Source organism: Leptinotarsa decemlineata, unplaced genomic scaffold, assembly GCF_025532065.1.
Source record: "Leptinotarsa decemlineata unplaced genomic scaffold, Ldec_3_MD MMD2_tig00003335_RagTag_RagTag, whole genome shotgun sequence".
Taxonomy (NCBI): Eukaryota; Metazoa; Arthropoda; class Insecta; order Coleoptera; family Chrysomelidae; genus Leptinotarsa; species Leptinotarsa decemlineata.
In genome coordinates, this window is record NW_027412587.1 from 1,481,109 (window position 1) to 1,504,758 (window position 23,650).

The window sequence follows — 23,650 nt, forward strand, 5'->3', positions numbered from 1 at the left end:
CGACACGTTTTTCAATCACTATGTGATCATCTTCAAGAGGAAGATCAAACTATACAGTTTAGTTTGATCTTCCAAACCGTTATTTTAACACCTTGACATGTGTTTCGATCACCAAGTGATCATCTTCGAGAGGAAGATCAAACTAAACAGCTTAGTTTGATCTTCCTCTTGAAGATGAAACACCTCGATACGTGTTTCGATCACCAACCACCAAGGTGGTTGACAATGTTTCTTGGTGCATTTCATCAGTTCGGACTTCCATTGTCTAATATGATATAAATTGATTTGAAATCCCTGAAAGAATCTGTAAAAAATTAAAAAGATTAGCTGAAAGAACAATTTTATTAAGCAAAAAACTGAAATTACAATGAAATAACATACAAGCAGCAAACAAAAAAGTTGAAAAATTAAAAAATTATTAACAAGAAATGAAAATTAAAAATATGAAATTATGAGATTCCAAACCAAGTTACTTGGTTTACTGGACTTATTCCTGCACGTCGTCTTGATTTCATCCAGGTTGGAGCCCAGCTCCCTCACCCTTTTAACGGGGGACAGGAGGGCCTTCATTCGACAGAGTGTCTTCTATATCGGAAGGGGTCGTCTACAGCATAATATATAGCTTCCCTAACTAACGTGGACTTATTCTTTCGAGATCTGACCATTTATAGGTCATTCGACTGTTTTCCCTTATCCACTTTTCGCCCTCTCCGCTTCATTGGTTTTAAGAGGGACGGGAGTTGGTCATGTTCCGCTTGATTAGAGCTTTCCATATGTTTCGCTAGCTTGGCTGAATACTTTGTTGGACAACTTATATGCGGTTTCATTGAATTTTCTCATAAACCAGTGTTCCTCCTTGTGGATGATTTCAGCTTGAGCCCACTTGATGTTCTGTTGATGAGTCCAAACATGCTCTGATATTCCGGATTTGCTGGTTTCTCCTCGCTGTGTGTGTTTCTTGTGCTCAGCAATGCGAACTTTCAATGGCCTCTTAGTTTCACCGATGTATGATTCTCCGCACTCGCAGGGTATCCGGTAAATGCAATTCTTGGAATCGCAGTCCGTGTTTGGTGGCCTGGTTTTCGTGACACTGCTGCGGATAGTGTTCCCAGATCTGAAGCAGGTCTGATGTTATACTTGGACCCACTCCTTCTATTCTTTCCGACAATCCTTTGATGTAGGGAAGTACAAGTACTGATTGTGGCGGCTTCTCTTCCTTGTGGAGCTCTTTTAGCTAAAGCCTTCACTTTGGAGTAAGCCCGAAAGCACGGTTTAGTAGAGTTTTGATGATTCTTCTTTCAGTCGATTGATGGTGGTTGGATTCCAGGTTCAGATACTGTCCCGTGTGAGTAGGTTTTCGATATACAGATCCCATTTAGTGTCGATCCTCTTCACCAATACGTCAAAGAATGGCGATTCGGTGTGGACTTTCTTCTCCATTGTGAAAGTGATGGAAGAACTTACGTTGTTGATGTGCTTCAGGAAAGTGTCTAGTTCTGCGTTCCCGTGGTTCCGTATTATGAAGGTGTCGTCCACGTATCTCAACCATATTTATATATATATATATATGGCTATGACCGGTGAAAGTGGCGATCCCATTGGCAGTCCCTCATCTTGCGTAAAGAGTTCTTCTTTCAGTTGGAAGTAGCAGTTTCGTACACAGCATCCTAGTAATTCCATGATTACTTGTATCTTTCAGGTCCCCATCTTCGGTCCCCATCTTCTGTATGATTTGAAGTGCTTCTTCGACAGGAACCTTGGTTTAGAGGCTTTCCACGTCGAAACTGATCAGTTGATCCTACTCTTTGACTATATAGTCAAATCTCGAAGGAATAAGTCCAGTTATCACCCGAAGACAATCGAAACGTCGTGAAGTAACTTGGTTTCATTTCTTGTTAATAATTTTTTAATTTTTCAGCTCGTGTTAATAGTTAATTTTTTTTGTTTTTTTTCTTATTTCTTGCATGTTATTTCATTGTAATTAAAGTTTTTTGCCTAGTAAAATTGACTTCAAATCTATTTATATCATATTATATTAGGCAATGGAAGTCCGAACTGATAAAATTAAAAAAAAAATTATTGAAATTTCCAACTGATACACCATCACATGAACATCATTTATCAGAATTAGTTATACCAATTTTGGTTAGGTGTGAAGAAAAGCAACTAGGATTTAATTTTAATTTACTGATGGTAGAAAAATAGGAATTAGGTACCCTGTATTTTGAAATGAGAGAAATATCCTTTGGTAATGAGGGATGTAGGAGTGTATACTGGTTGTTGCTCGAACGAACAAAAGTCAGACATCTTTTTTCCAGTGGCCTTTTTATAAAGTTTTCACATAACTGATTTGACCTTCATTTTCGAAAACATGGTTGACATCATTGAGAGAAGTTGCATTTTTGGCTGCTTTATCAGCTATTTCATTATCCCTAAAACCTGCATGTCCTTTGGTCCAGATGAAGATGACATTGACATAGTTTAATGTATAAGTTTGTAAATATCCTTATAGGACGAAACTGCAGTAACGTTAGTTACAAATGAAAGTGATAAAAAATATAGAAAGTTTCAATTCTCTCTTCTTCATGGTGATTTGATATTTTACTCGAAGTTTTTCTAACGATGCATATCAGTTCGTGTTCAAGGTTTATTTGAAACTCATTTAATAATGAGTAAAGAACCGATTTCGAGCCCACTATCAATACGGCACTTTTAATACTTTCTCAGCAAAGCTCTTTCAGTAGCTACAGAACAATTGATCTGAATCCGAATTTTGTCCGTTTCTTTGGTGTTTGAGATGTAGAATGCACAGCCTGTACCACCTGTACTTATTTTAGAACCATCTGTATGGATAATTGTATCATTTGTGTAATTGCTCAGTATTGAATTCGAAAGCATTTTATTGTTTAAGGGATTATCGCTGCAACTAGGGAATATCACTGTCGATCTGGATATAAAAGTATCAAAATCACAATAGAAAATCGGCCATTTATTGAATTGGCGAATGTCTAATGAACTTGTTGCAATGAATGCATTTGTTAAAGAAGAGAATAAACGTACAACGTACAAAACCAATTTTCTCCCATTGTCATCATCATTATCTGCTTAGTTGTCATCCTCATTATTAGGAAACTGATCTAGCTTATTATCAATTTAGTTATTCATTCAAAACCAATGGTATTAAATTCCAATCACATGAATTTCAATAACAAAAACCCTTCCATGAATATGAAGTTCAATATTTTTCAATAATTAATATTGAAATATTTTTGATATTTAAGTTTATATGACGAAGCTATGAAAAGTGAAGTTAGTCTTACCGACAACAACGTGTTCAAAAGAGAAGAATTTGAACTAGAAGAAAGTGATATCAAGAGAGTCACGGTGCTAATGGATTTTGATGAAGTTGACATATCAAACAAAAGTTCAACAGTTGAAACAATGTTGGCGTATAGCCAGCCTGAGAGGTGAGTTATTTATATAGCATTGAAATAATTGAAAATTAGAAAAAAATAATTCAAGTTCAATCAGAGCATTCTTTAGAGCAAATATTCTAGAAAATTTTGCGTCACACAACCAGCATCGTTTTTCATATTTTTCTCGAGAAAAAAACATCTAAAAGGTTGAAGTCGGGTTATCTCGTTGGCCACCTATTGGAACTTTTTCATCTATTCTTTGATTTGAATTGGCATGAAAAATAAAACAATTCTGATTCACTATAGAACTCAGAGTTCTTATAGGGAGGCGATAGAAATTCAGAAGCACAGAAATTGTTTCAACCAGAAGAAAGAGGTATTCAACACAAATTGAATCTAGCTACCACCGTTTAATTGCTCTCATATCAGGTCATTTGATCCAACCTTTAGGAACGAAGCCAGGTCCACTACCAATGAAATAAAGTCGGAAACTCAAACCAATTCTGCACTATCTGCTTTGAGGACAACAACAACACTTGTTGCCTCACCATCTTGATAATGTCTGCCGCAGTAGTAAACGAAACGTCAGGCATACAAATCTGCAGGTCACGGCAAATAAACCTAGAAAATAACTTCGGCTCAATTTACTCAGATGTTGAATATTTCAGTAAAAAATGAACATTAACGTGAAAAGATTATAAATTTTTTTTCAGAAGATGAATTATTTCATCAACTTGGTCTAGTCAAAAACTATTTGAATAAATATTTTCTCGGCCATCGAATCATTGGCAGGGTATCGATTAAATAGCCATCAAGATTTCTTAACTGTAAACCATCTAATTTCTTTGATAATATTTGAAAAACAGATGTGTTCTATCCCTCTCCCGGATATTTGTGTAATGAGCATGTTAACGAATGCACCAATAAGGCTAAAGTTTTTATATAAAATATTGGCAATCCTTTTGAACAAACTTTGTGTTGTGTGTATAGGAGGATGAGAAATTAAGGATCACTACAATATTTTAGTTGCGTTATTATCAATACTATTTTTTACAAATTATTTCTTCAGATTAGAAATGTTGTTACAATTCTGGAGAGCTGAGTGACATTTTGAATAATTTGATACTATACAACTATACTTCGATTAAAAATGTGAGAAAATTACATTCGACGTGATTGAGTACATGTTTCAGTTTTGGTAAAAATGAAAATAGGGGACATTGTGTTAAGATTAAAATGTTTTATGCATCAAATATTTGTATTTCGAAAAATTATGTGACGGAATAATAGAGATTGCATTTTTATATCATTAAATACATTAAATGGCGAACTTCAAGAATCTGAGATATATGAAATTAATTCATTATAACATTAAAATTAACAGTTCAAAAATAACTTTTCAAAACGCTCAAAAGGTGCGAACTCGTTTCCTCCTTTTCATAAAAGGGGATGTATGCATCTCCACTCACAAGCGATTTTGGTGAAATTGCTGACACGTGTGAATCATTGTATTCGTGCCACGTGCCAGTATAGGGATGTCTGCAGAATGCTATATAATGTCCGCTGTAGGTAGACCCATTGTGATTCGAAAGTGCATATATGTTATAACGACAAAGAGTCACATTGTCTGCTGCATAATTGTTGATATCTAATCCATCTAGAGGAAATTCGTTGGCAACATTTACCTTGCCTCTAAATCTTTCTCTTAGAGAGAATATTTTAAAATGAATGACTAAATTACGGGGAAACTTATGGATTGAAGAGACTTTGTGCATTTTCTTCTTTCCTTGCAACTCGAACACGTCAGTTTTTCATGTCCATCCAAAGTTTCCTCCCATGTGAAGAAATCCAAGCATTGTGATAAACTCAATTGGCCAGTTCTTTGTAGTATGGGGAGTGACAAATCCCAGAAAGGATCGAAAGTTACAGATGAGTGACCACATTGTGCACTTCATCGTGGATTTTTATTGACCAACGAAATTATCTACAATCTTAGAGTTATATGTACTCAAATAAATCAGCCATGACTCTTGTGCTTTCCACTATCGCTCAATTTTTTGTTAATCTCCGTTAAGGTCGGTTTAGGTTTCTCATTAATTCTATTAACGTCATCATGTGAACCTTCTAAAAGATAACGAAGGAACTCCTGGGCGACTTGATGCGCATGACCCATGAATCGAGGGGCAAAACTCTGAATCTGACTTCTTAAGGAGACTGTGTTCACTGCTCTATCAGATGAATTTTCTGACCACAATTCCTTGATAACTTCTGCGAAAGCTTTGATTAAAACACCCTGCATACCAGAAATATTAGTATTGATATCTTTCATGTACTCATCCTTTTTCAAATATTCCAGTAACCATCTCGTATTTGATAAACACTGGATACACTGTTCATTGAAACAGGTGTTGCCAATATTTTTCAACCCATTAAACCCAAGAGTTTTGACTAAGGAATGTATCACTGATCTTTGTTGTAGCTGTTGATGATACGTTCGCCACTGCTGTTTTCTACTAGTAATCACGGATGCGATGATTCTTCCCATCATTGGACCAACGGAATGAGGAATTTGAAGTTAAATTGCTTGAAACTGAATTAGTTTTTGGAAGTTTTTTCGAATTTGTGAGAAAATGATAATTACAGAACTTGTTTATTTTCCTCTGCATCTTCTGAGAAAATCGGAAAATGATCAATCTGCCTACTCCAATTTGCGTTGTTCATAGGAAATTTTGATTTGATTTGTGGATTCAGGAATATTTCATCTGATTTTTGAGTAGACGGAAGAGTACCCAATATCGATGTGGCATTATCCCTTTGAATGGCGATAATGATTCTTTGAATTAAAAATGAATAGGCTTTGGCGTTGAATCTGGTCATTATTACGCCTTGGTCAAAGACGAAACGGACTGGTTTAAGTTTGATGATAGTCGTGTCTCTAAGTGTTCTGGCGATGTATGTATTCATTGGAGCCTCTGGAGACACCCTACATTTTGTTTCATGAGAGAGAGGACATTGGCAGATCAAGATCTTCAGATGATGTGGTGCTGCAGGTTTTTCCAGGTTTTCCTGCAGCTTAAAAAGCAAATGCGCTACTGGAATCAATGAAGTCGCCCCGGAGCGCCAATTAATTTTTATTGTTGTTTTATAATTTCATGATTTGTATTTTGGAAGTGTTATTTAAAGACATGTTTATTCATTTATCAACATGTAACCCCCCATATTATCTGATACTACATAATTTTTTCCTTATAGGTGGTCTTTAGCCTCTCTAATGAGTGACAAAAGTCAGAGTTCAAGAAAGTCATCATTTGCGTATAGCTCGAAATCAAGAAATGCAAGTATCTACCTTGATTATGAAATGTCATCAATTAGCTACTTGACGTTAGAAGCTTTGCGTGAGTAGATATTCAGTATTTCTGAATAAATATTATCTATACATTTTTGTTTGCAATATGTAATATTATTCTGAAATGAATTATTGGGTTGTTTCAAAAGTTTTGTCCGTTTTTATGAGTTTATTTTGAACTGTAATATTTCATTCAATTCAATCTAAATGAGCATCATTTGAACGTAACACAAGTCGATTAATTCCGTCAGCTTGGGATTCGAAGAAGTCGACGAAGGCAGTTTTTGCCTAGTCCTGATTGACGAAGGTTCTACCGGGGGGAAAGTTATAAAAATGCTGTCGGCGAGAGATCTGGGGAGTATGGTGGGTGAGACAGAACTTCGATGCTCAACTCGTTTAATTTTCAGACGGTGATTTATGAAATAAGCCTTGTTGGTATATTTCGTCAATTTTTCCACAATACGACTCTGCAGTGATGATTTGGCCCTGTTGCACAAAGTTACAGTGAATCACACCAGCCGCTGACAACCATACGGTAACTATGGTCTTTTTTTGGTGGGTTTTCGCCTTTGGTAAGGCATTGGGTGACTCATCGGTGTTCAACCACTGTTCTCAACGTCTCCTGTTGTAGAAGATCCACTTTTCATCAAACGTGACGATCTGATCCAAAATAGAAAGATAGTTTTGGTCGCGCAAAAGCAAAGAAGCACAGACCTGCAAACGTGAGAATTTCTGTCGATCATTCAAATCGTAGAGCAACCACTTTTTGCCTTTTGACCTTTCCAATACGTTTTAGACCATCCAAAACCGCATGGGATCTGACGCCCAGTTCTTACGCCATTCCACGCACCGTTTGTGATAGGATTAACGGTCAAAGTAAAAATATGCTTTATTGTCTGAAGATTCATATCTTATTCACAAAGCTTGGTTAAAATAATTAAATAAAAAAACAAACAAACAAAATTACACATGTAATTTTTCTCTAGAATTTCAAAACATTTATCAATCTTTGCTGGCAGCCGGTACATAAGAGACCGTATTATTTGAGCATGATTTTTATTTTCAAAATTACGAGTGGGATACAACCAGCCTATCTTAGCAGATATTTAGTTCGAAATAGTGACATTCATTCTTATAACACAAGAACATGTAATACATTTTATAGATCCCGAACAAACTATAAGAGTGGAATGAATGCATTGTTCTTTAAAGGTCTAGATATTTTCAATAAGTTACCTGATGAAATAAAACATGTAAATTCCTTAAAAGTATTCAAAAAGTTATTATTAGAATATATCAAATTATAATACATGACTTACTGTAAAATTATATAAGTATATAAATTATTCATAGATGCATAACTATATATTGTATATTAGGATTCCTAAAAAAAAATAAAGTCTACTACTACATATTAGCTATCGCTAATCAGACATATAAAAATGTAAACTATAAAATAATATACAATTTCAAGTAGATACTGAATATATGTATATGTAACAAAATAGGACAGAAATAGATAACAGAAACAGTTTGTATTTACTTAGCACAATACAACACTTCAGGAAAATAGCCAGTAATAATGTATTTTTAAAATTTCCAATATTGATTACATGAACTGTATTGACATAAGTCAATCAATCAATCAATCATGCTTTATTGTCCAAGAAATCCTTATTGACAAAACTAGTGAAACTTTATGAAGTCAACAATGTTGAAGTATAAAAAAATATCAAAATTATGATATACAGTGAACTATCATTATAGGGTTAAAAAATGTACATATGTGAATACACATAAATAAAACAATATATAAACCATTACAGATAATTGATAAATCAATTATTACAGATATACACTGCGTCCGTAAAGTATGGAACAAATTCATTTTTAGCTAAACAGGTCATTTTAAGAAATAATCCTGAAACACGTCGATTTTTGATGTTAATTTACCGTATTTTAAAATAATAATCTAATATACAGGGTGAATTACGTTCGAGTAATGACGTCGCCGTCATTTTTTTAAAATGGAACACCCCCATTTTGTCTCAATTTTCGGATTACTCTAGCTGAGCTGATTCCAAAAATGTATCACATGTTGATTCCAATTGGTACAGGGTGGACAAAAATACAGTAGTTGTGTGTGTGCTAATAAAGTAACGCGTAACATTCTTTATTAGGTAAATTAACGATATTATCAAAAATACTTATTGTCTAGCGGACAGAATATGCTGGAATACATGACTTTATATTAAATGTTCGAACTGCAGCCCTTGCTGTATTTGACAGTAACCCAAACGGTGTACAAATTCTTGTTGAACCTTGTGTATGGTTTCTTGCGTAATATTGTTAATTTCTGTTCGAATTTTCACTTGTACATCTTCAATATTTGCTGGTTTCGTTTTATAAATAACATTCTTCAGATGGCCCCACAGAAAATAATCCAAAGGATTTAAATCTGGTGACCTCGCTGACCATTCAGTGGGTCCACGTCTACCAATACACCTGTTCGGAAAAATTGCATCTACGTACCTTCTGACATCTACAGCATAATGTGGAGGTGCACCATCCTGTTGAAACCATAAACTTTCATCAAAACCTCCAGGATTACGTCTGCTGGGAAATAAATTACGTAAAGTAGGTACGAGATACCCCCTTAAAAACTCAAGGTACTTTGCCCCGTTTAAATTACCTTCGATAAAGTAGGGTCCAATGATTCGATTTCGTACAATTCCAAACATTTACCTTTTGAGGGTATTGTGTATGATGCTCACGCATCCAGTGGGGGTTTTCTTTTGCCCAGTATCTACAATTCTGACGGTTAACCTCACCATTTAACGTGAAAATAATGTTTTGTATCAAGAGAGGGTCTCGGTGACATTTATCCATCATTTCTTCGCAAAATTGGAGTCGTCTATCGGGATCATCTTCGTTTAATTCTTGCACAAGTTTGATTTTATAAGGATGCCATTTTTCAATCTTCAATAGTTTGTGTACCGTTGTTTTGCCAACACCGATTTCGCGACCAACTTTACGAACAGAAGTGTGCGCATCTTCTTCAAAACTCAGTAAAACATCTAATGCTGTATTAGCATTTGCAGGGGGACGACCTGATTTGCGTACATTTGCAACCGTACCAGTTTCTCGAAATTTCGTTTCCAGCTTACTGACTGTTGAACGCGTTATAGGTCTTTCTGGATATTTATCATTAAACAAATTGCACACTTCCATCTGATTTCGCGATCTGTCTCCATACTCAATCATCATAAGTATTTCAATTCTTTGTTTAACACTTAACTCCATTTCTACTTCCAATTAAATCTAAGCAATCATTCGAATATTCACGAATACCAAAAATATTGTAGTACTAAACTGTCACTGAACATCAATAAATTACTAAACAAATAATGATATTTCACAAAAAACTAGACGACTATGTTTTTTAGAAATGTAGATAAGAAATAATTTCTTTCATATTCTGTCTGCTAGACCACAAGTACCAAACATGTTTGGAAACGGCTCATTTTTATTACTCTAAACATGTAGCAAACTACGGGGTGTTACATTTAAACCAATTGCCGCTAGACAATAAGTATTTTTGATAATATTGTTAATTTACCTAATAAAGAATGTTACGCGTTACTTTATTAGCACACACACAACTACTGTATTTTTGTCCAGCCTGTACCAATTGGAATCAACATGTGATACATTTTTGGAATCAGCTCAGCTAGAGTAATCCGAAAATTGAGACAAAATGGGGGTGTTCCATTTAAAAAAAATGACGGTGACGTCATTACTCGAACGTAATTATTTTAATTTTATTAACATAAAAAATCAACGTATTTCAGGATTATTTCTTAAAATGACCTGTTTAGCTAAAAATGAATTTGTTCCATACTTTACGGACACAGTGTATATCTGAAATACTGAGAGTTAAAATACATCATCGTATTATTCCTTTAAGTCATAGTAGACTATTTGCAGAAGTACTCCTTTAACTAATTTTCTGATTTTTTCAAATTTGATATTGGCCTATAGCACATTAGAAGGTGGTGTATATTTTCTTGCTCTCATATATCAAAGAAAATTTTGTTATTGTTGATTTTGGGATTGGCAAAAGTAAAATCTGACTTCCTCTCGTGTGGTAACATCTGTCATTATTTGCTGCTGAGTTGGAGTATTTTTGAGAATTAGGCAAACGGTTTCTAAAAGTAATAAACAAGGTACAGTAAGATATTTCTGACTGATGAAAAGTGGTTTGCATTGGTTTTATGATTTTGTCCTACATATATATCTGACAGCCCTTTTTTATAGAAAGAATGCTGAATTTAGTAGTTGGTGACTACAAAAGCCCCAAAAGGCAATTCCATATCTCAAGTGCGAATCTATCAAGGAAAAATACACATTTCAGGCTGAGGATTGATTGAGTTCGTTAGAAATAACCCGAACTGCATAGCAGCCAGATGCTATTTTTTTGCATAAATTTGTTATATGCTCATCAAATTTTAATTTATCATCTATAAATACCCCTAAAATGTTTGGGTAAGTTTTGTTAACTATAGCGTGATTTTCTATAAATAAGTCGTAAAAGTTGAGTTTGAAGCAAACTATATTTGTTTTATTTGTGCCGAAACATAAGGAGTTTGAATGGCACCACTGTTTAACCCTATAGAGATCCAGAGTTATGATGTCTCTGAGATTATCTTCATTTGTCCCACGCTAAAGGTTCGTGCTGTCATCCGCAAAAAGTGTGAACTCCCCTTTAATGTCAATGGTTACCAGATCATTCAGATAAAGCAGAAAAAGAATAGGACTCTTTAACCGAACCTGGTGGTACACCTGATGATTTATTCTCAATATGCCATGTATTTCCTTGGAGTTTCACTAACTGATTCCTGCCTGTTAGATAACTGTAAAGCCAGTTATATGAAAATCATCTAAAGCCATAGCACTGAAGTTTAAATAATGGTGTTTCATGGTTCACGCACTCGAACGCTTTTGAGAAATCACAGAATACTGTTTAAAAATGTCTCTGTTTAAAATCTGTTTATTCCGTTGATTAGCTGTCGCCCCCATACGAACGACAACTCTCAGAAGTTGAGAAACTTGTGCGAGCTAAGGACTAACGAGGTCTTACCTTGTAACGTGTGATTCCTAACACTGTCCCAATAGATTCTTTATTTTTTAAACCAACATATACATCTTTCAGAAAAGAGAAGATTGCATCGCCTGTGTTTTTATGGCTTATGAATCCATATTGAGATTCGCATAGTATGTTATGATTACCTAAATAGTGTACATTGTCTACTTCGGGGCTCATCTTCGATGCTAAAATCTCCGGAACGAAATTTTGCAAACCAACGTCGAACAGTGCGTTAATTAACACTATCATTGCCAAATACCTTATAATTTTTCGGATTGTTTCGGCAGCGCTTTGGTTCAATTTGAATTCGTAAAGAAAACATCATATAACTGAAAAAAGGAACAGCACCAATGCATAGAGTACAAATTTCCTTATTAATCAGTATATACCATGACACAGTAGAAAAAATATTTATTGAGTTATGGAGCTACAAAAGCATATGACAATTAAACGGACAAAACTTTTGAAACAACCTAATATAAAAACGACACAAATGTAAATGTATAATCTCTGTTTTTGAATTTTTCAGGACACTTTAAATCCACCCATAAAAAAAACTTTTATCAGTCTCAAATTGAAGAAAAAGTTTATGAACCAGGAATATTCGTTACAAGTGAAAGGTATAAAAATGGATATATTAAAATATCGAATAGAATGTTTTCATCATTTCAGGGTAGTTAAAATGCTCGCTAAATTATTAGATATTGGGTTAGATCCACCGGACTCTAAAAGTGTATTTTATCAACCAATTGTATTCAATACTTCCCCAAGACAGCCATTTTTCCTGGAACTCTTTTCTAGAACTATGTGGTTGTTATCCAAAACGAGAAGAGAAATGAAGGTTTCAACAATAGAAGATTATTCAAAAGTAAATGCATTCTATTAAGCGTAAATTTTGAGGTTTCAGCTGAATAACCATGTATATCATATTAAAAACCATCTGTTTCTGTAGGTAATGAACGTTTTACAAAAACAAGTCAAAATAGTACTAACTAAAAGACCAATGACTATAAAGATATTAACTGATGAAATAAAAGAGATAAATTTTACGACGGTTTCGGAACACTGGCAGGTATGACTTTATTGTTTATACAGGGTGTTTATTAAACATGCCGCAACAATTTTAGGGACTATTCCTTGAACTATTCTAAGGATAGTTTGTCCTTTGGTGACTTTTGATAGGGCGCTTTGTTTCGAAAATACGGGGGGAAAAATAATTTCGACAATAACAACTGTTGAATGCAAGAATCCAATCTCCTCATCGACTCCCGAACTCTTTCAAAAACACCAGGATCGTTCCTGATTGCGTTACACCCAGCAATTATCCGACTTCTCAAATCTTCTACATCGTCCACTGGAGTAGTATGAACTATTGCCTAGATTTTTTATTACTTGGTAGGTCCAGTGTACTACGCTATACTTTTGTTTCGGCTACGTTAATAATTTTAAAATTACCAAAATTGTTATAGTCGAAATTTTTTTCGTCCCGTAAACAAAGCGCCCTATTAAAAATCATCAAAGGACAAAATATCTTTAGAATAGTGCAAGGAAAAGCCCCTTAATTTTTTGCCGCATGTTTGATAAACACCCTGTCAATTGATAATATAATATGTGAACTCTATTTTCAGAAAGAAAAAGAAGAAGAACTTAAATACTTTTTAGAAAATAATCAAAGCATCCAAGAACTGAGAGAAAAATTTAATGACAAAAATGAGTCCTACGTCGTGGAAAACCGGAAAAACATCATCAAGAAAGGCGATTTTTTTCCAAATGTTTATGAAAAGGTAAAGTAACGTGATGACAATTATTGGAGCGAGATATATTCTGAAAAAGAGGCCAATTCATACAAGTACATTTATTGCATGGCAAACTTTATTGCTATCAGACTTTATCGTATGAAACAATATTTTAATAAAATATAATAATGTACACGATTGGTCTTCTATATTTCTATATGCATCTTTCAGAAAACAAGCGGATCTATGTTTGTAGAACTGAGCAAGAATGAAAAAGAACTTCTTTTATATCATGTCATCGATGAAAAAACACAGTCTAAAGAATTGAGGGAGAAAGTGAAACTTGCAGAAATAACACACGTAGCAACTGGACTGAACTGTAAACATATCCATTTGTAAGTATCGCTTCAAATACCTATATGGATTTCAACCATTCAAAAAATCATTCGCATTTCATAAAATTTCGGGACTAATTTGACTTTAATATAAGGAGTTGACATGAAAGTATAGTAAGAAGTTGCAGCGAGATTCAAATTTGAGTAAATATGTGCAAATTAATAGCAACTTTTATTATGAAAAAGTTGTTTATTTTTAGGTACCTACTATTGTATGATACTAAAAAATCGACTCCAGCTCTTTTGGTTCCGGGGGTATACGTAAAAAATAGAAAATGTGTTTGTGAAAATTTTATTAGAAATATATTCACTATTTTCCTTTGTCATGCCAACTCTCATTGTCCTATCAGAATATTATAAAATTTTCATACAAGGTATCGTCCTAACTTTAAAGTTTTGAATACGGACCCATATATTTTTTTGAAATTGCAGTTAATCAATATTTCTGAAAGTTTGAGTGATTGGATGAATCTTCAGATGAATTGCTATTTTTTAATACGGTTCTGATAATCGCTCAAATTGAATCAGATTATGTTCTTTGAAAAATACTATTAATGTATTTGAGTTGAATAACAGAACAGGTGAAAATAAATAACAAAAACGGGTAATAAAAGCAGGTCATTTTATTAATGAAATAAAAAAAGTTTTCAAATAACAAATATTTTTTTCTATTGAGTTTGAATCAGAGTTTTCATTGTTTCCTTATGTTTTACGTAACCCACTGTATAGTATTGTTTTTGAATAGTGAATTATCCTCAAACTACTATATTTTGGACTTATACAATCGAATCTCTCATATGGTCTTATATTCTGGGGTCAAGCACACAGCTTTGGTTAACTTTTCACCACACGAAAAAAACTTTACACTGTCTGACTAACATATCAAACACAACTCCATATAGGAATCACTGTCAATCTTGGCATAATGACATTACTTCGTCTATATATTTTTTCTACAATTGTACATATTATGTATAAAAATTATTATCTCCACTACTATATATAACACTCCGTACAAAGACATGATCATCAATCCTTCTCGAGATCACCAAAAGGACAAGAAAATCTACATTATATGGGAATAAAATTATGTAACGAAATATGTGAGATGGAAGAGTTGAAGGATACAAATAAAAAAAAAATTGAAAATAATTTAAACAAAATGTTGATTCAAAAAAAACTACTACTCAATACAAGAGTTTCTTGACAAAAAATTTACAGCATCCATCAGAATTTTAATTATTTTATTATATTTTATTTCGTTTCGAGTAGTCAATATCAAACTAAGTCGGATGTTTATAACGTGTATCCAATGTCGAACGATTTTAATATACAGGGTGTCCCTGGACTTCCTCTTTTCCTCTCGGGAATGTATAGATGGGGTCAAAATATCACCAGTACTTCATATAACTTTTTTTCCTAAAATCCTTCGTTACCAAGTAACGGGCCCTCGAAGTTACAAAATGAAAAATGTTTTTCTTTGATAACTTTTCAAGTGAATATTCAAAATCATCCAAATTTTGGTAATTGACTAAACAAATGAATTCCTTCGATGAGCTTTCATGCAGGAGTCAGTTGTTTTGCTACAAAGTCAGGAACGGACTACCCCCGATGGTCCATACCCCAAAACTTTGAAATGACAGATATTTTTCAATATTTTTCAACAAATTAAGGTTACTTGGACAATTTTATGAATAAAAGTACTCGTGTGGAAAGTCGATCGGAGCAACGAGTCTTGATAAAAATGTAGTTTCACTCGACGACATCAAACCCGCTCGTCCACCATTATTTGAAATGAATAATTATCAAAGCAGAAATAATAATGATAACGTTAATTCAACAACATTTATCCTGAGATGTCTACCATTATTCGAAAATATTAGTTTTTAAGGAAAATGGAAATGATAGGTAAAATGTTCATAACGAATTTTTATAATGCAAACACGTTTAACTAACGAAACTCAAGAGCCTCAAGAGCAAACAGAAATGAAAAATCCACTACAGAAACTGCTCGATATGACCACCTTCTCTCTCTATACATTTTCTTAGTCTGCGAAGACACCCTTTCTGTACTTGAAATAGCATTCCAGGGTCGTTTCGTATGGCTTCACAATGTAATGTTATTCTATTCAACAATGCATCTCTTGTGTGAATAGGTGTAGCGTAAACAAGGCTTTTTAGATGCCCCCACAGAAAGAAATCCAATGGATTTAAATCCGGAGACCGCGATGGCCATGAATATGGCCCACTCTACCAATCCATCTATTGTGGAAAATATGGTTCAGATGGTCACGCACAATCAAACTAAAATGAGGAGGAGCGCCGTCATGCATAAACCACATGTCTCTTCGGGTTTGCAATGGAACATGTTCCAAAAGTCCATTCAAATCGTTCTGAATGAACTCCAAATAACGTTCTCCATTCAATCGGTCCTGTAGAACGAATGGTCCTATAAGATGGTTTCCTATGATACCAGCCCAAACATTCACGTTGAATTTCCGTTGGTGTTTGGTTTGCAATATCCCATGGGGATTTTCTTCGGCCCATATATGGAGATTATGAGAGTTGATAACTCCATCTCTACTGAAACCTGCTTCATCAGTGAATAAAACTCGATTAATAAAAGTCATATCCTCTCTTTGCCTATCCATGAACCAATTGGCATATTCCAGTCGTGCTGGAAAATCTTGAGGTGTCATGGCATGTACCTTCTAAATGTGAAATGGGTGGAGGAGTTGTTCCCTAATTATTCTATGAATAGTGGACTTGGATGTATGGAACTGTTCTGATAGATTTCTGATGCTCATTAAAGGATTATCAGCGACGGCTTCCAAAAATTTTCCTCCAATACAACGGTACGTACAGTCCTAGGAGCGCCCTCACCACCTCGTTTTGCAAAACTGTACCTACAATAATATCGAAATAAAACAACGTGCTCAAATTAATTATCAATTATTACATACCTGTCTCCCTCAAGCTGCGATCGACACGCTCGAATGTTTCTCTTGACGGTACCGTTCGATTGGGAAAATGCTCGGAATACAGACGACGAGCTTCTGCAGCATTACAAAATGCTCGTCCATGAAATACATGCATATCTGCATATTCATTGAATGTAAACTGTTCGGCCATATCAAAAAAATTCAAAATATCCTATAGAATATTGACAATACAATGATAGTCATATGACAACGCACCACTCAACAAAACAAAATCGAATTCCAGTTTCTCATTTTTTATCAAAACTTTCTAAAAGGTTTTTTTGTCAACATCTGTGAAAGAAATGGAACATAATTATTCCCTGGATATTTTTCACCTGATCATGTGCAGCCGTTTTTGTAGTTCATTCGTTTGCTTTTTATTAGTATAGTAAATATTTTTTCCGATGTGCGTTTTTTCAGCTAAATTTAGATTCGTGTTAAAGAATTTCTCCCATAAAATTATAATTATCAGTGAAACTCCTCAACAGTTTAGCTGTGAAGAAGAATTTGAAACATTCGAATGTTGAGTTTCATGAGATTCAGATAACTGATCAACACGAAACGTGATTATTCCACACGTATTATGTACATACAAAATATGGAATGAATTCGATATTTCATAGTAGAGTAGCTTGTTAGTTTAAAAACACCACGAATCTACAGAACTTGATATTTCTTTTGAAAAAATATCTGCTATCACAATTGTGACTTAAACTTCCATATAGGTACTGTACTTTTTGTTTACGACTTCATTTTAGCATACTTTGTATTATTCCTGTTATAAATGTTGTTGAATTAACGTTATCATTATTATTTCTGCTTTGATAATTATTCATTTCAAATAATGGTGGACGAGCGGGTTTGATGTCGTCGAGTGAAACTACATTTTTATCAAGACTCGTTGCTCCGATCGACTTTCCACACGAGTATTTTTATTCATAAAATTGTCCAAGTAACCTTAATTTGTTGAAAAATATTGAAAAATATCTGTCATTTCAAAGTTTTGGGGTATGGACCATCGGGGGTAGTCCGTTCCTGACTTTGTAGCAAAACAACTGACTCCTGCATGAAAGCTCATCGAAGGAATTCATTTGTTTAGTCAATTACCAAAATTTGGATGATTTTGAATATTCACTTGAAAAGTTATCAAAGAAAAACATTTTTCATTTTGTAACTTCGAGGGCCCGTTACTTGGTAACGAAGGATTTTAGGAAAAAAAGTTATATGAAGTACTGGTGATATTTTGACCCCATCTATACATTCCCGAGAGGAAAAGAGGAAGTCCAGGGACACCCTGTATATTGATTTAAAATTGTTGAAATTTGTGAGTCTGACGTTTCTCATAATGTATATTTGTGTTGTATCATAACATTCAGAGGAAAATAAAATATCTATCTAAATGACAATGTGGGTTACTATTGATTCAGGAGGTGAAAGTGGAGTGTTCTATTTTTTTTTTTTTTGGTAGGGACCCATTACTTATGTATCATTCAAAGACAAAGAAAATACTGATATGGCTTTGTACTTTCAGGAAATAATCATAGATAATATTATGAGAAACGATGATATTAGAAAAATGTTCTACATGATTAGTTTTGGTTATACTCGTGTCTTTTCCCAATTTTTGCATGAAAATAACCTGGCTTCAATTATTTTTAGTTGATATTATCAGCGTCAAAAACCAAGATTCCAGTGAAGCAATTTTTCACATACACCCAGTTGCGGATCTGATGGGGAGGGGGCACGGGCACAGGGGCATGTGAAAAAAAAATTATGATTGGAAAAAAAGTCAGACCGGTATAGATGAGCTCAACTGTTTTTATACGTTACGGAATAATAAATTAATTTATAATTTGACTTACTCCGCCCAACTTCACTCTTGTAAGTAGTCACCGTACATAAGTAAACACTGTCCTCGAAGCCATTGCTAGTTCACCAGAATTAGAGGAAGTAATGCATTTGCTTTTCTGCACTCTATTCTGTCGGCAGAGTTTTTAATTAGTGTAGTAGTGTTGGCTGAGGTACTTGGAATAGCTTTATCCTTAGCTCACATACTCCAATCAGAATACATGTGTATGCTGTAAGCTTCACCGCTTGTAGAAGCTACAATACAGAGCATACAAGAAAAACGAGACAATAACTCCGGCACCTTCAAGAAGCTTTATAACTAGGCGGCTGATTTGGCGAAATAAATGGATATAGTAATTCAAATGCCTAGGACAACAGCTTGACAAAAAAAACGATCTAATGCACAGACTCACCCGAGGTCTATTATCGCATATGAGTGTACATCCCGTTTCGAGATTTCATTATAAATAAACTGACGGCATGGTTTTCCAAGAAGGATATAAATGACATTGTTCAAGATCAACTGCAAAAAAGATTTGCATGCTCATCGACTTTGAAAGGTGAGTTGCGAATTTGGAAACAAATGTGGAAATCAAATCTCGAAAATAAGTTGTCTAAACACTCAACGCAAACTTACAAGTTTGCCGATTCTCTCCCAAACATCAGGATATTACTGCAGCTGTTGTGCACTCTTCTTGTGACCAGTGAAGGCTCGTGCATTGGAGAACAGGGGAGGCTAAAGTCATAAGACTATATACACACAGAAAAGCCCGCCGCATAAATGTGTATTAAAAATGTATAAATTATGTATTGCCGAAAATTATACGTATAAAACTGACCATTAAAAAACAAAAACAAGGGAGTTATTTAATTATAAATGAACTCTTCTCAGGCAATAAATAATACTTTTCTCTTCTAATATAACAGTTTTGTTAAAAATTGCTACAAATATTTTATAAGCACAAATACTTAATTATGCTTATAAAAACAGGTCTAAAAGTAAATTTTATTGTCCATCAAGAACCAACGGGGAGGTGAGAGTCGTGTCTTGCCAGAAAAGGAAGGATGGGGTAGGAAAGAAGGTTAAATCTGGTTTGTTTAAGTGAATTCACAAGGCACCCGCAAACTACTTTTAATCGGCGATCATTCAAGTTCAATATAGTCTGCGAGGGTTCCGCATTTTGAAAGGTGAATTGAAAGGTGTATTTTGTAATTTTGGATAGGAAGGAAAAAATAAAAAAAGAAAATAAAAGTAAACATAACATTCGTTCTTAACCAAGACGAACAAAAACTCAAAAAAACAAATTACAAAATAAAAATATAAAACAAAAACATAAAAATAAAATTCTTTGCTTGAGTTACAAATTGTAATAAATAAAACATAACTCCAATATTTGGTAATATCTTTGGTTGAGTGCTTGACTTAAATAAATAAAATATTTATTTTTATATACATTATACCTATAATATATATAAAGTCTGTATATAATAAATATAGACTTTTTGAATTACCTACTCTGCTTCCTTTTATTTTTAAAATTGGCAAAGTAGTCAATTACTTCGTCATAAAATCGGGGGTTGCCTGTCATTTCTTTTATATACTCTTTTTCAATTGAAAAAAGACATATTACATAATCTATTTTGAGTCATCGAATTTCTACTGAAGGATTTAATTCTTTTCAATGCTGAAAAATTTCTCTCAACTGACGCTGATGTTATGGGAATTATCACAATTATAGATATAAGTTTATATAACTCACGCATGCAATCTCTCAATTTTTAAACGTAAAATTTAATAAATCTGAAGGAGACTTGCAATTTTGAAACATTTCAGGGTCGCTGTACATTACGATTATTTCATTTTTCAGTTGAATAACATCGAAAAATGGATACTGAACTATTAAGTCGAGTTATAAAGTTTTTGGGGAAAATTTTTGGTACAGGACGAAAATTTTTCAAACAACAACAAATCAAAGTAGTTTAATTTAAGTAAATCTGCAAATCCAACTTGGATTTGCATTAAAAAGGTGTCCAATATTTCATTTTAAATCTGTTTATAATTTTGTCTCAAATCGAGTAAGTCTAAATTGGTTTTTCTTTTTTTCGGCGCCGGCGGTTCGAGAGTTAAATCAATTGATTCGAAAATATTATTAAAAAATGTATCGTTATTTCTAAAATTCATCTAAATTTCTGTTAACTTATTTAACCGTTGTTTTGAGTAAATAATATCTGTTGATTTATTTAAAAGAATACAAAAAAAACATCGGTATGTTCAAATATTAATTTAATTATTTCTAACAAGAAACAAAACTTGTGATCATTTAAACTATATTTGAAACCTCTCGCCTCCCTAAGACTTGGGTCGTCGGTTTTAAAATCGTCACTGTTTAGGATAAAATTGAAGACATCAATCAATTTGTCTTTAAAAAAAAAATCTGTTTTTCCGTTAATCAGCTGCCACCCCCATACGAACGACAACTCTCAGAAGTTGAGAAACTTGTGCGAGCTAAGGACTAACGAGGTCTTACCTTTTAACGTGTGATTCCTGCTCTAGATGTAGAATTCCAACGCGTAGCAGCAAAAGTTGGCATTCGGCTACCACATATTTCATTCAAAATATGGCTTCTTTTGGTAGATTTTGAAAAGAATGCCGAAAATCCAGACAAACTTGAAAAAAATACGCGGCAATATTTTATGTTGTTGCACTCTTTGCTTAATACTAAATTTAGGGAATGGACATGACAATGCGTAAAAAGTGCATGAGGAGCTATGGACTTTATTTTAGTTTGTAAACCATTTGAATGTTTTACAAACTAAAATACAGTATATTTCCATTACAATGAAGGTTGAAAAAGTCTTGGACATATACATGAGAAATCACAAGAGAAAATTATCTGTGTAGGTATTATAAAAAATCTTCATATCAAAAATATTATGTTTGCATTATAAAAATATTATTATGTTCTACCATTAATGAATTTGATTAATAAAAAGTCATTATAATCTACTTTTTGATTTATTATGCTTGTACCTGAACAGCTTTTCACTCAGTGGTAATGATAGTAAGGGTTACTTTTAATATAAATATTTTTTATTGTTAGTTGTAATACCATATTTGAAACTAAGCAACGGTTTTGTTTTTTTTTTTCAAATGTTTGTTCCTGAATGCATACTAATGAACATCAATAAAAAACCTCCAAGGACTCAGTGCTTCATGGAGGGGTGTTATATACCCTATACTCTGAGTTGTAAACTGCCCCCCCTTTAAAATCATTTTCTGTATCCGCCACTGCAAATACCAGAGCTGCAATAAAAATTCTAAATTTAATTCGATGTTTAAATTGAAGCATGTTTTGTAGAAAAAGTCATTGGTACATGACAAAACAAATTTCTCTAATGCATATGAGATATTCACAAAGTTTGTTAATCTAGTCAGAATTTTTTCTACCATATTAATTCATTCTGATATTCCTCTTTTCAAACCAAGGATAATCAATGACTCTCAAATTTTCAGCTGATTTTTTACACGTGTCAATAATTTTTTCTCCAGGTGTAAGTCTCCTTTACTGGCTTTCTCCATTTTGATAAACTATACAGAAAAACAATGGCATTTCATAGCGAAGGATGAGTGCACGGCATGTTATTGGATAGATGCTTTTCATATACTGACAGGTAAGAAGCAGATCAGAATGCTAATTTCGTAAATGTTATCATTCATTCTTTATTTGTTCACCGAGTTATTTTTTTTTTCATTATTTAGGCAACCCTAAAAGAAGTAACCGCTACAAGAAAGAGTTGGAAGAACTGGTGGAAATGGACTTGAGACTGAAGATTATTGAATTACAAAATATTTCAATTCCAAAGAATCCTCCACCCTTGCCACCTCTTCCTAAACCTCTTGTTCCACCCAAACCTCCAGCTTTATCTGAACATCTAAAGAAAAAGATGGCAAGATGAGTATGTTCAAATAACCAGTGTATTTATGACATGGGAAAGAAGTTTGTAAAAACAAGTTGTAAACTATGAAATATATCAATAAAAATAATTTGAGAATGGGTAATTTCCATCAGGAGGAGGAGGAGGATCAGGAGGATAAAACATATCTTTATTAATCCGTTTCTCCACCTCTGATTCGAACTCAAAATGTTTTTGATCATAAAAGGGGAGCTAATGATGTTAAATATAAATGTTATTGAAGGTCGTACAGAGTGGAGACCTATTTGATTTTTCAGATCCACTGGTGCGGGAAGTGTCTACAGGTGGTGGCAGTGTCTGCATTTGCTTTATACCTGACAGATTCTTGCAAATTTTCTCAAAGAGACCATCTTTGTACTTAAACCACCAAGTGTAAAGATGGGCAACACTTGTTTGCCGAAAGCAGGAAACAACACATACGCACGGAGTCAACAGCAGAAGCCAACCGCACATTTGTGGTTCCAGTTAGAAGACCTAGAATTCCTAGGCTACATCTAACATGACCACGTAGGCAGCTATAGCTACCTGCGTGACATCCGGGTCCAGGATATAAATACAGATAGAGATTTAATCGAGTGTGTATGATACAAATCAAGAAAGAAATAATTCGTGGACACAACACTCAAAAAATAGGGGCAAACCGCGGACACGTGTTTCTGGCTATTTGCCTCATCAGCGCGGTGCAGCCAAATGTAAAGATGGGCAACACTTGTTTGCCGAAAACAGGAAACAACACATACGCACGGAGTCAACAACAGAAGCCAACCGCACATTTGTGGTTCCAGTTAGAAGACCTAGAATTCCTAG

At 34.0% G+C, this 23,650-nt stretch overlaps 1 protein-coding gene across 1 annotated transcript in view; it reads left to right on the forward strand.

Annotated features, from left to right (window-relative positions):
* LOC111518000 (engulfment and cell motility protein 2) overlaps positions 1-22,921 on the forward strand; it is a 34,044-nt gene extending 11,123 nt beyond the window's left edge. Inside the window, exons 5-13 of the mRNA XM_074177889.1 lie at positions 3,282-3,467; positions 6,669-6,811; positions 12,438-12,528; positions 12,581-12,776; positions 12,861-12,980; positions 13,537-13,692; positions 13,876-14,039; positions 22,419-22,540; positions 22,629-22,921. Of these exons, the coding sequence (XP_074033990.1) occupies positions 3,282-3,467; positions 6,669-6,811; positions 12,438-12,528; positions 12,581-12,776; positions 12,861-12,980; positions 13,537-13,692; positions 13,876-14,039; positions 22,419-22,540; positions 22,629-22,825 (1,375 nt within the window). The 3' untranslated portion in view covers positions 22,826-22,921. The remainder of the gene's footprint in view (positions 1-3,281; positions 3,468-6,668; positions 6,812-12,437; positions 12,529-12,580; positions 12,777-12,860; positions 12,981-13,536; positions 13,693-13,875; positions 14,040-22,418; positions 22,541-22,628) is intronic.
* The last annotated feature ends 729 nt before the right edge of the window (positions 22,922-23,650 follow it).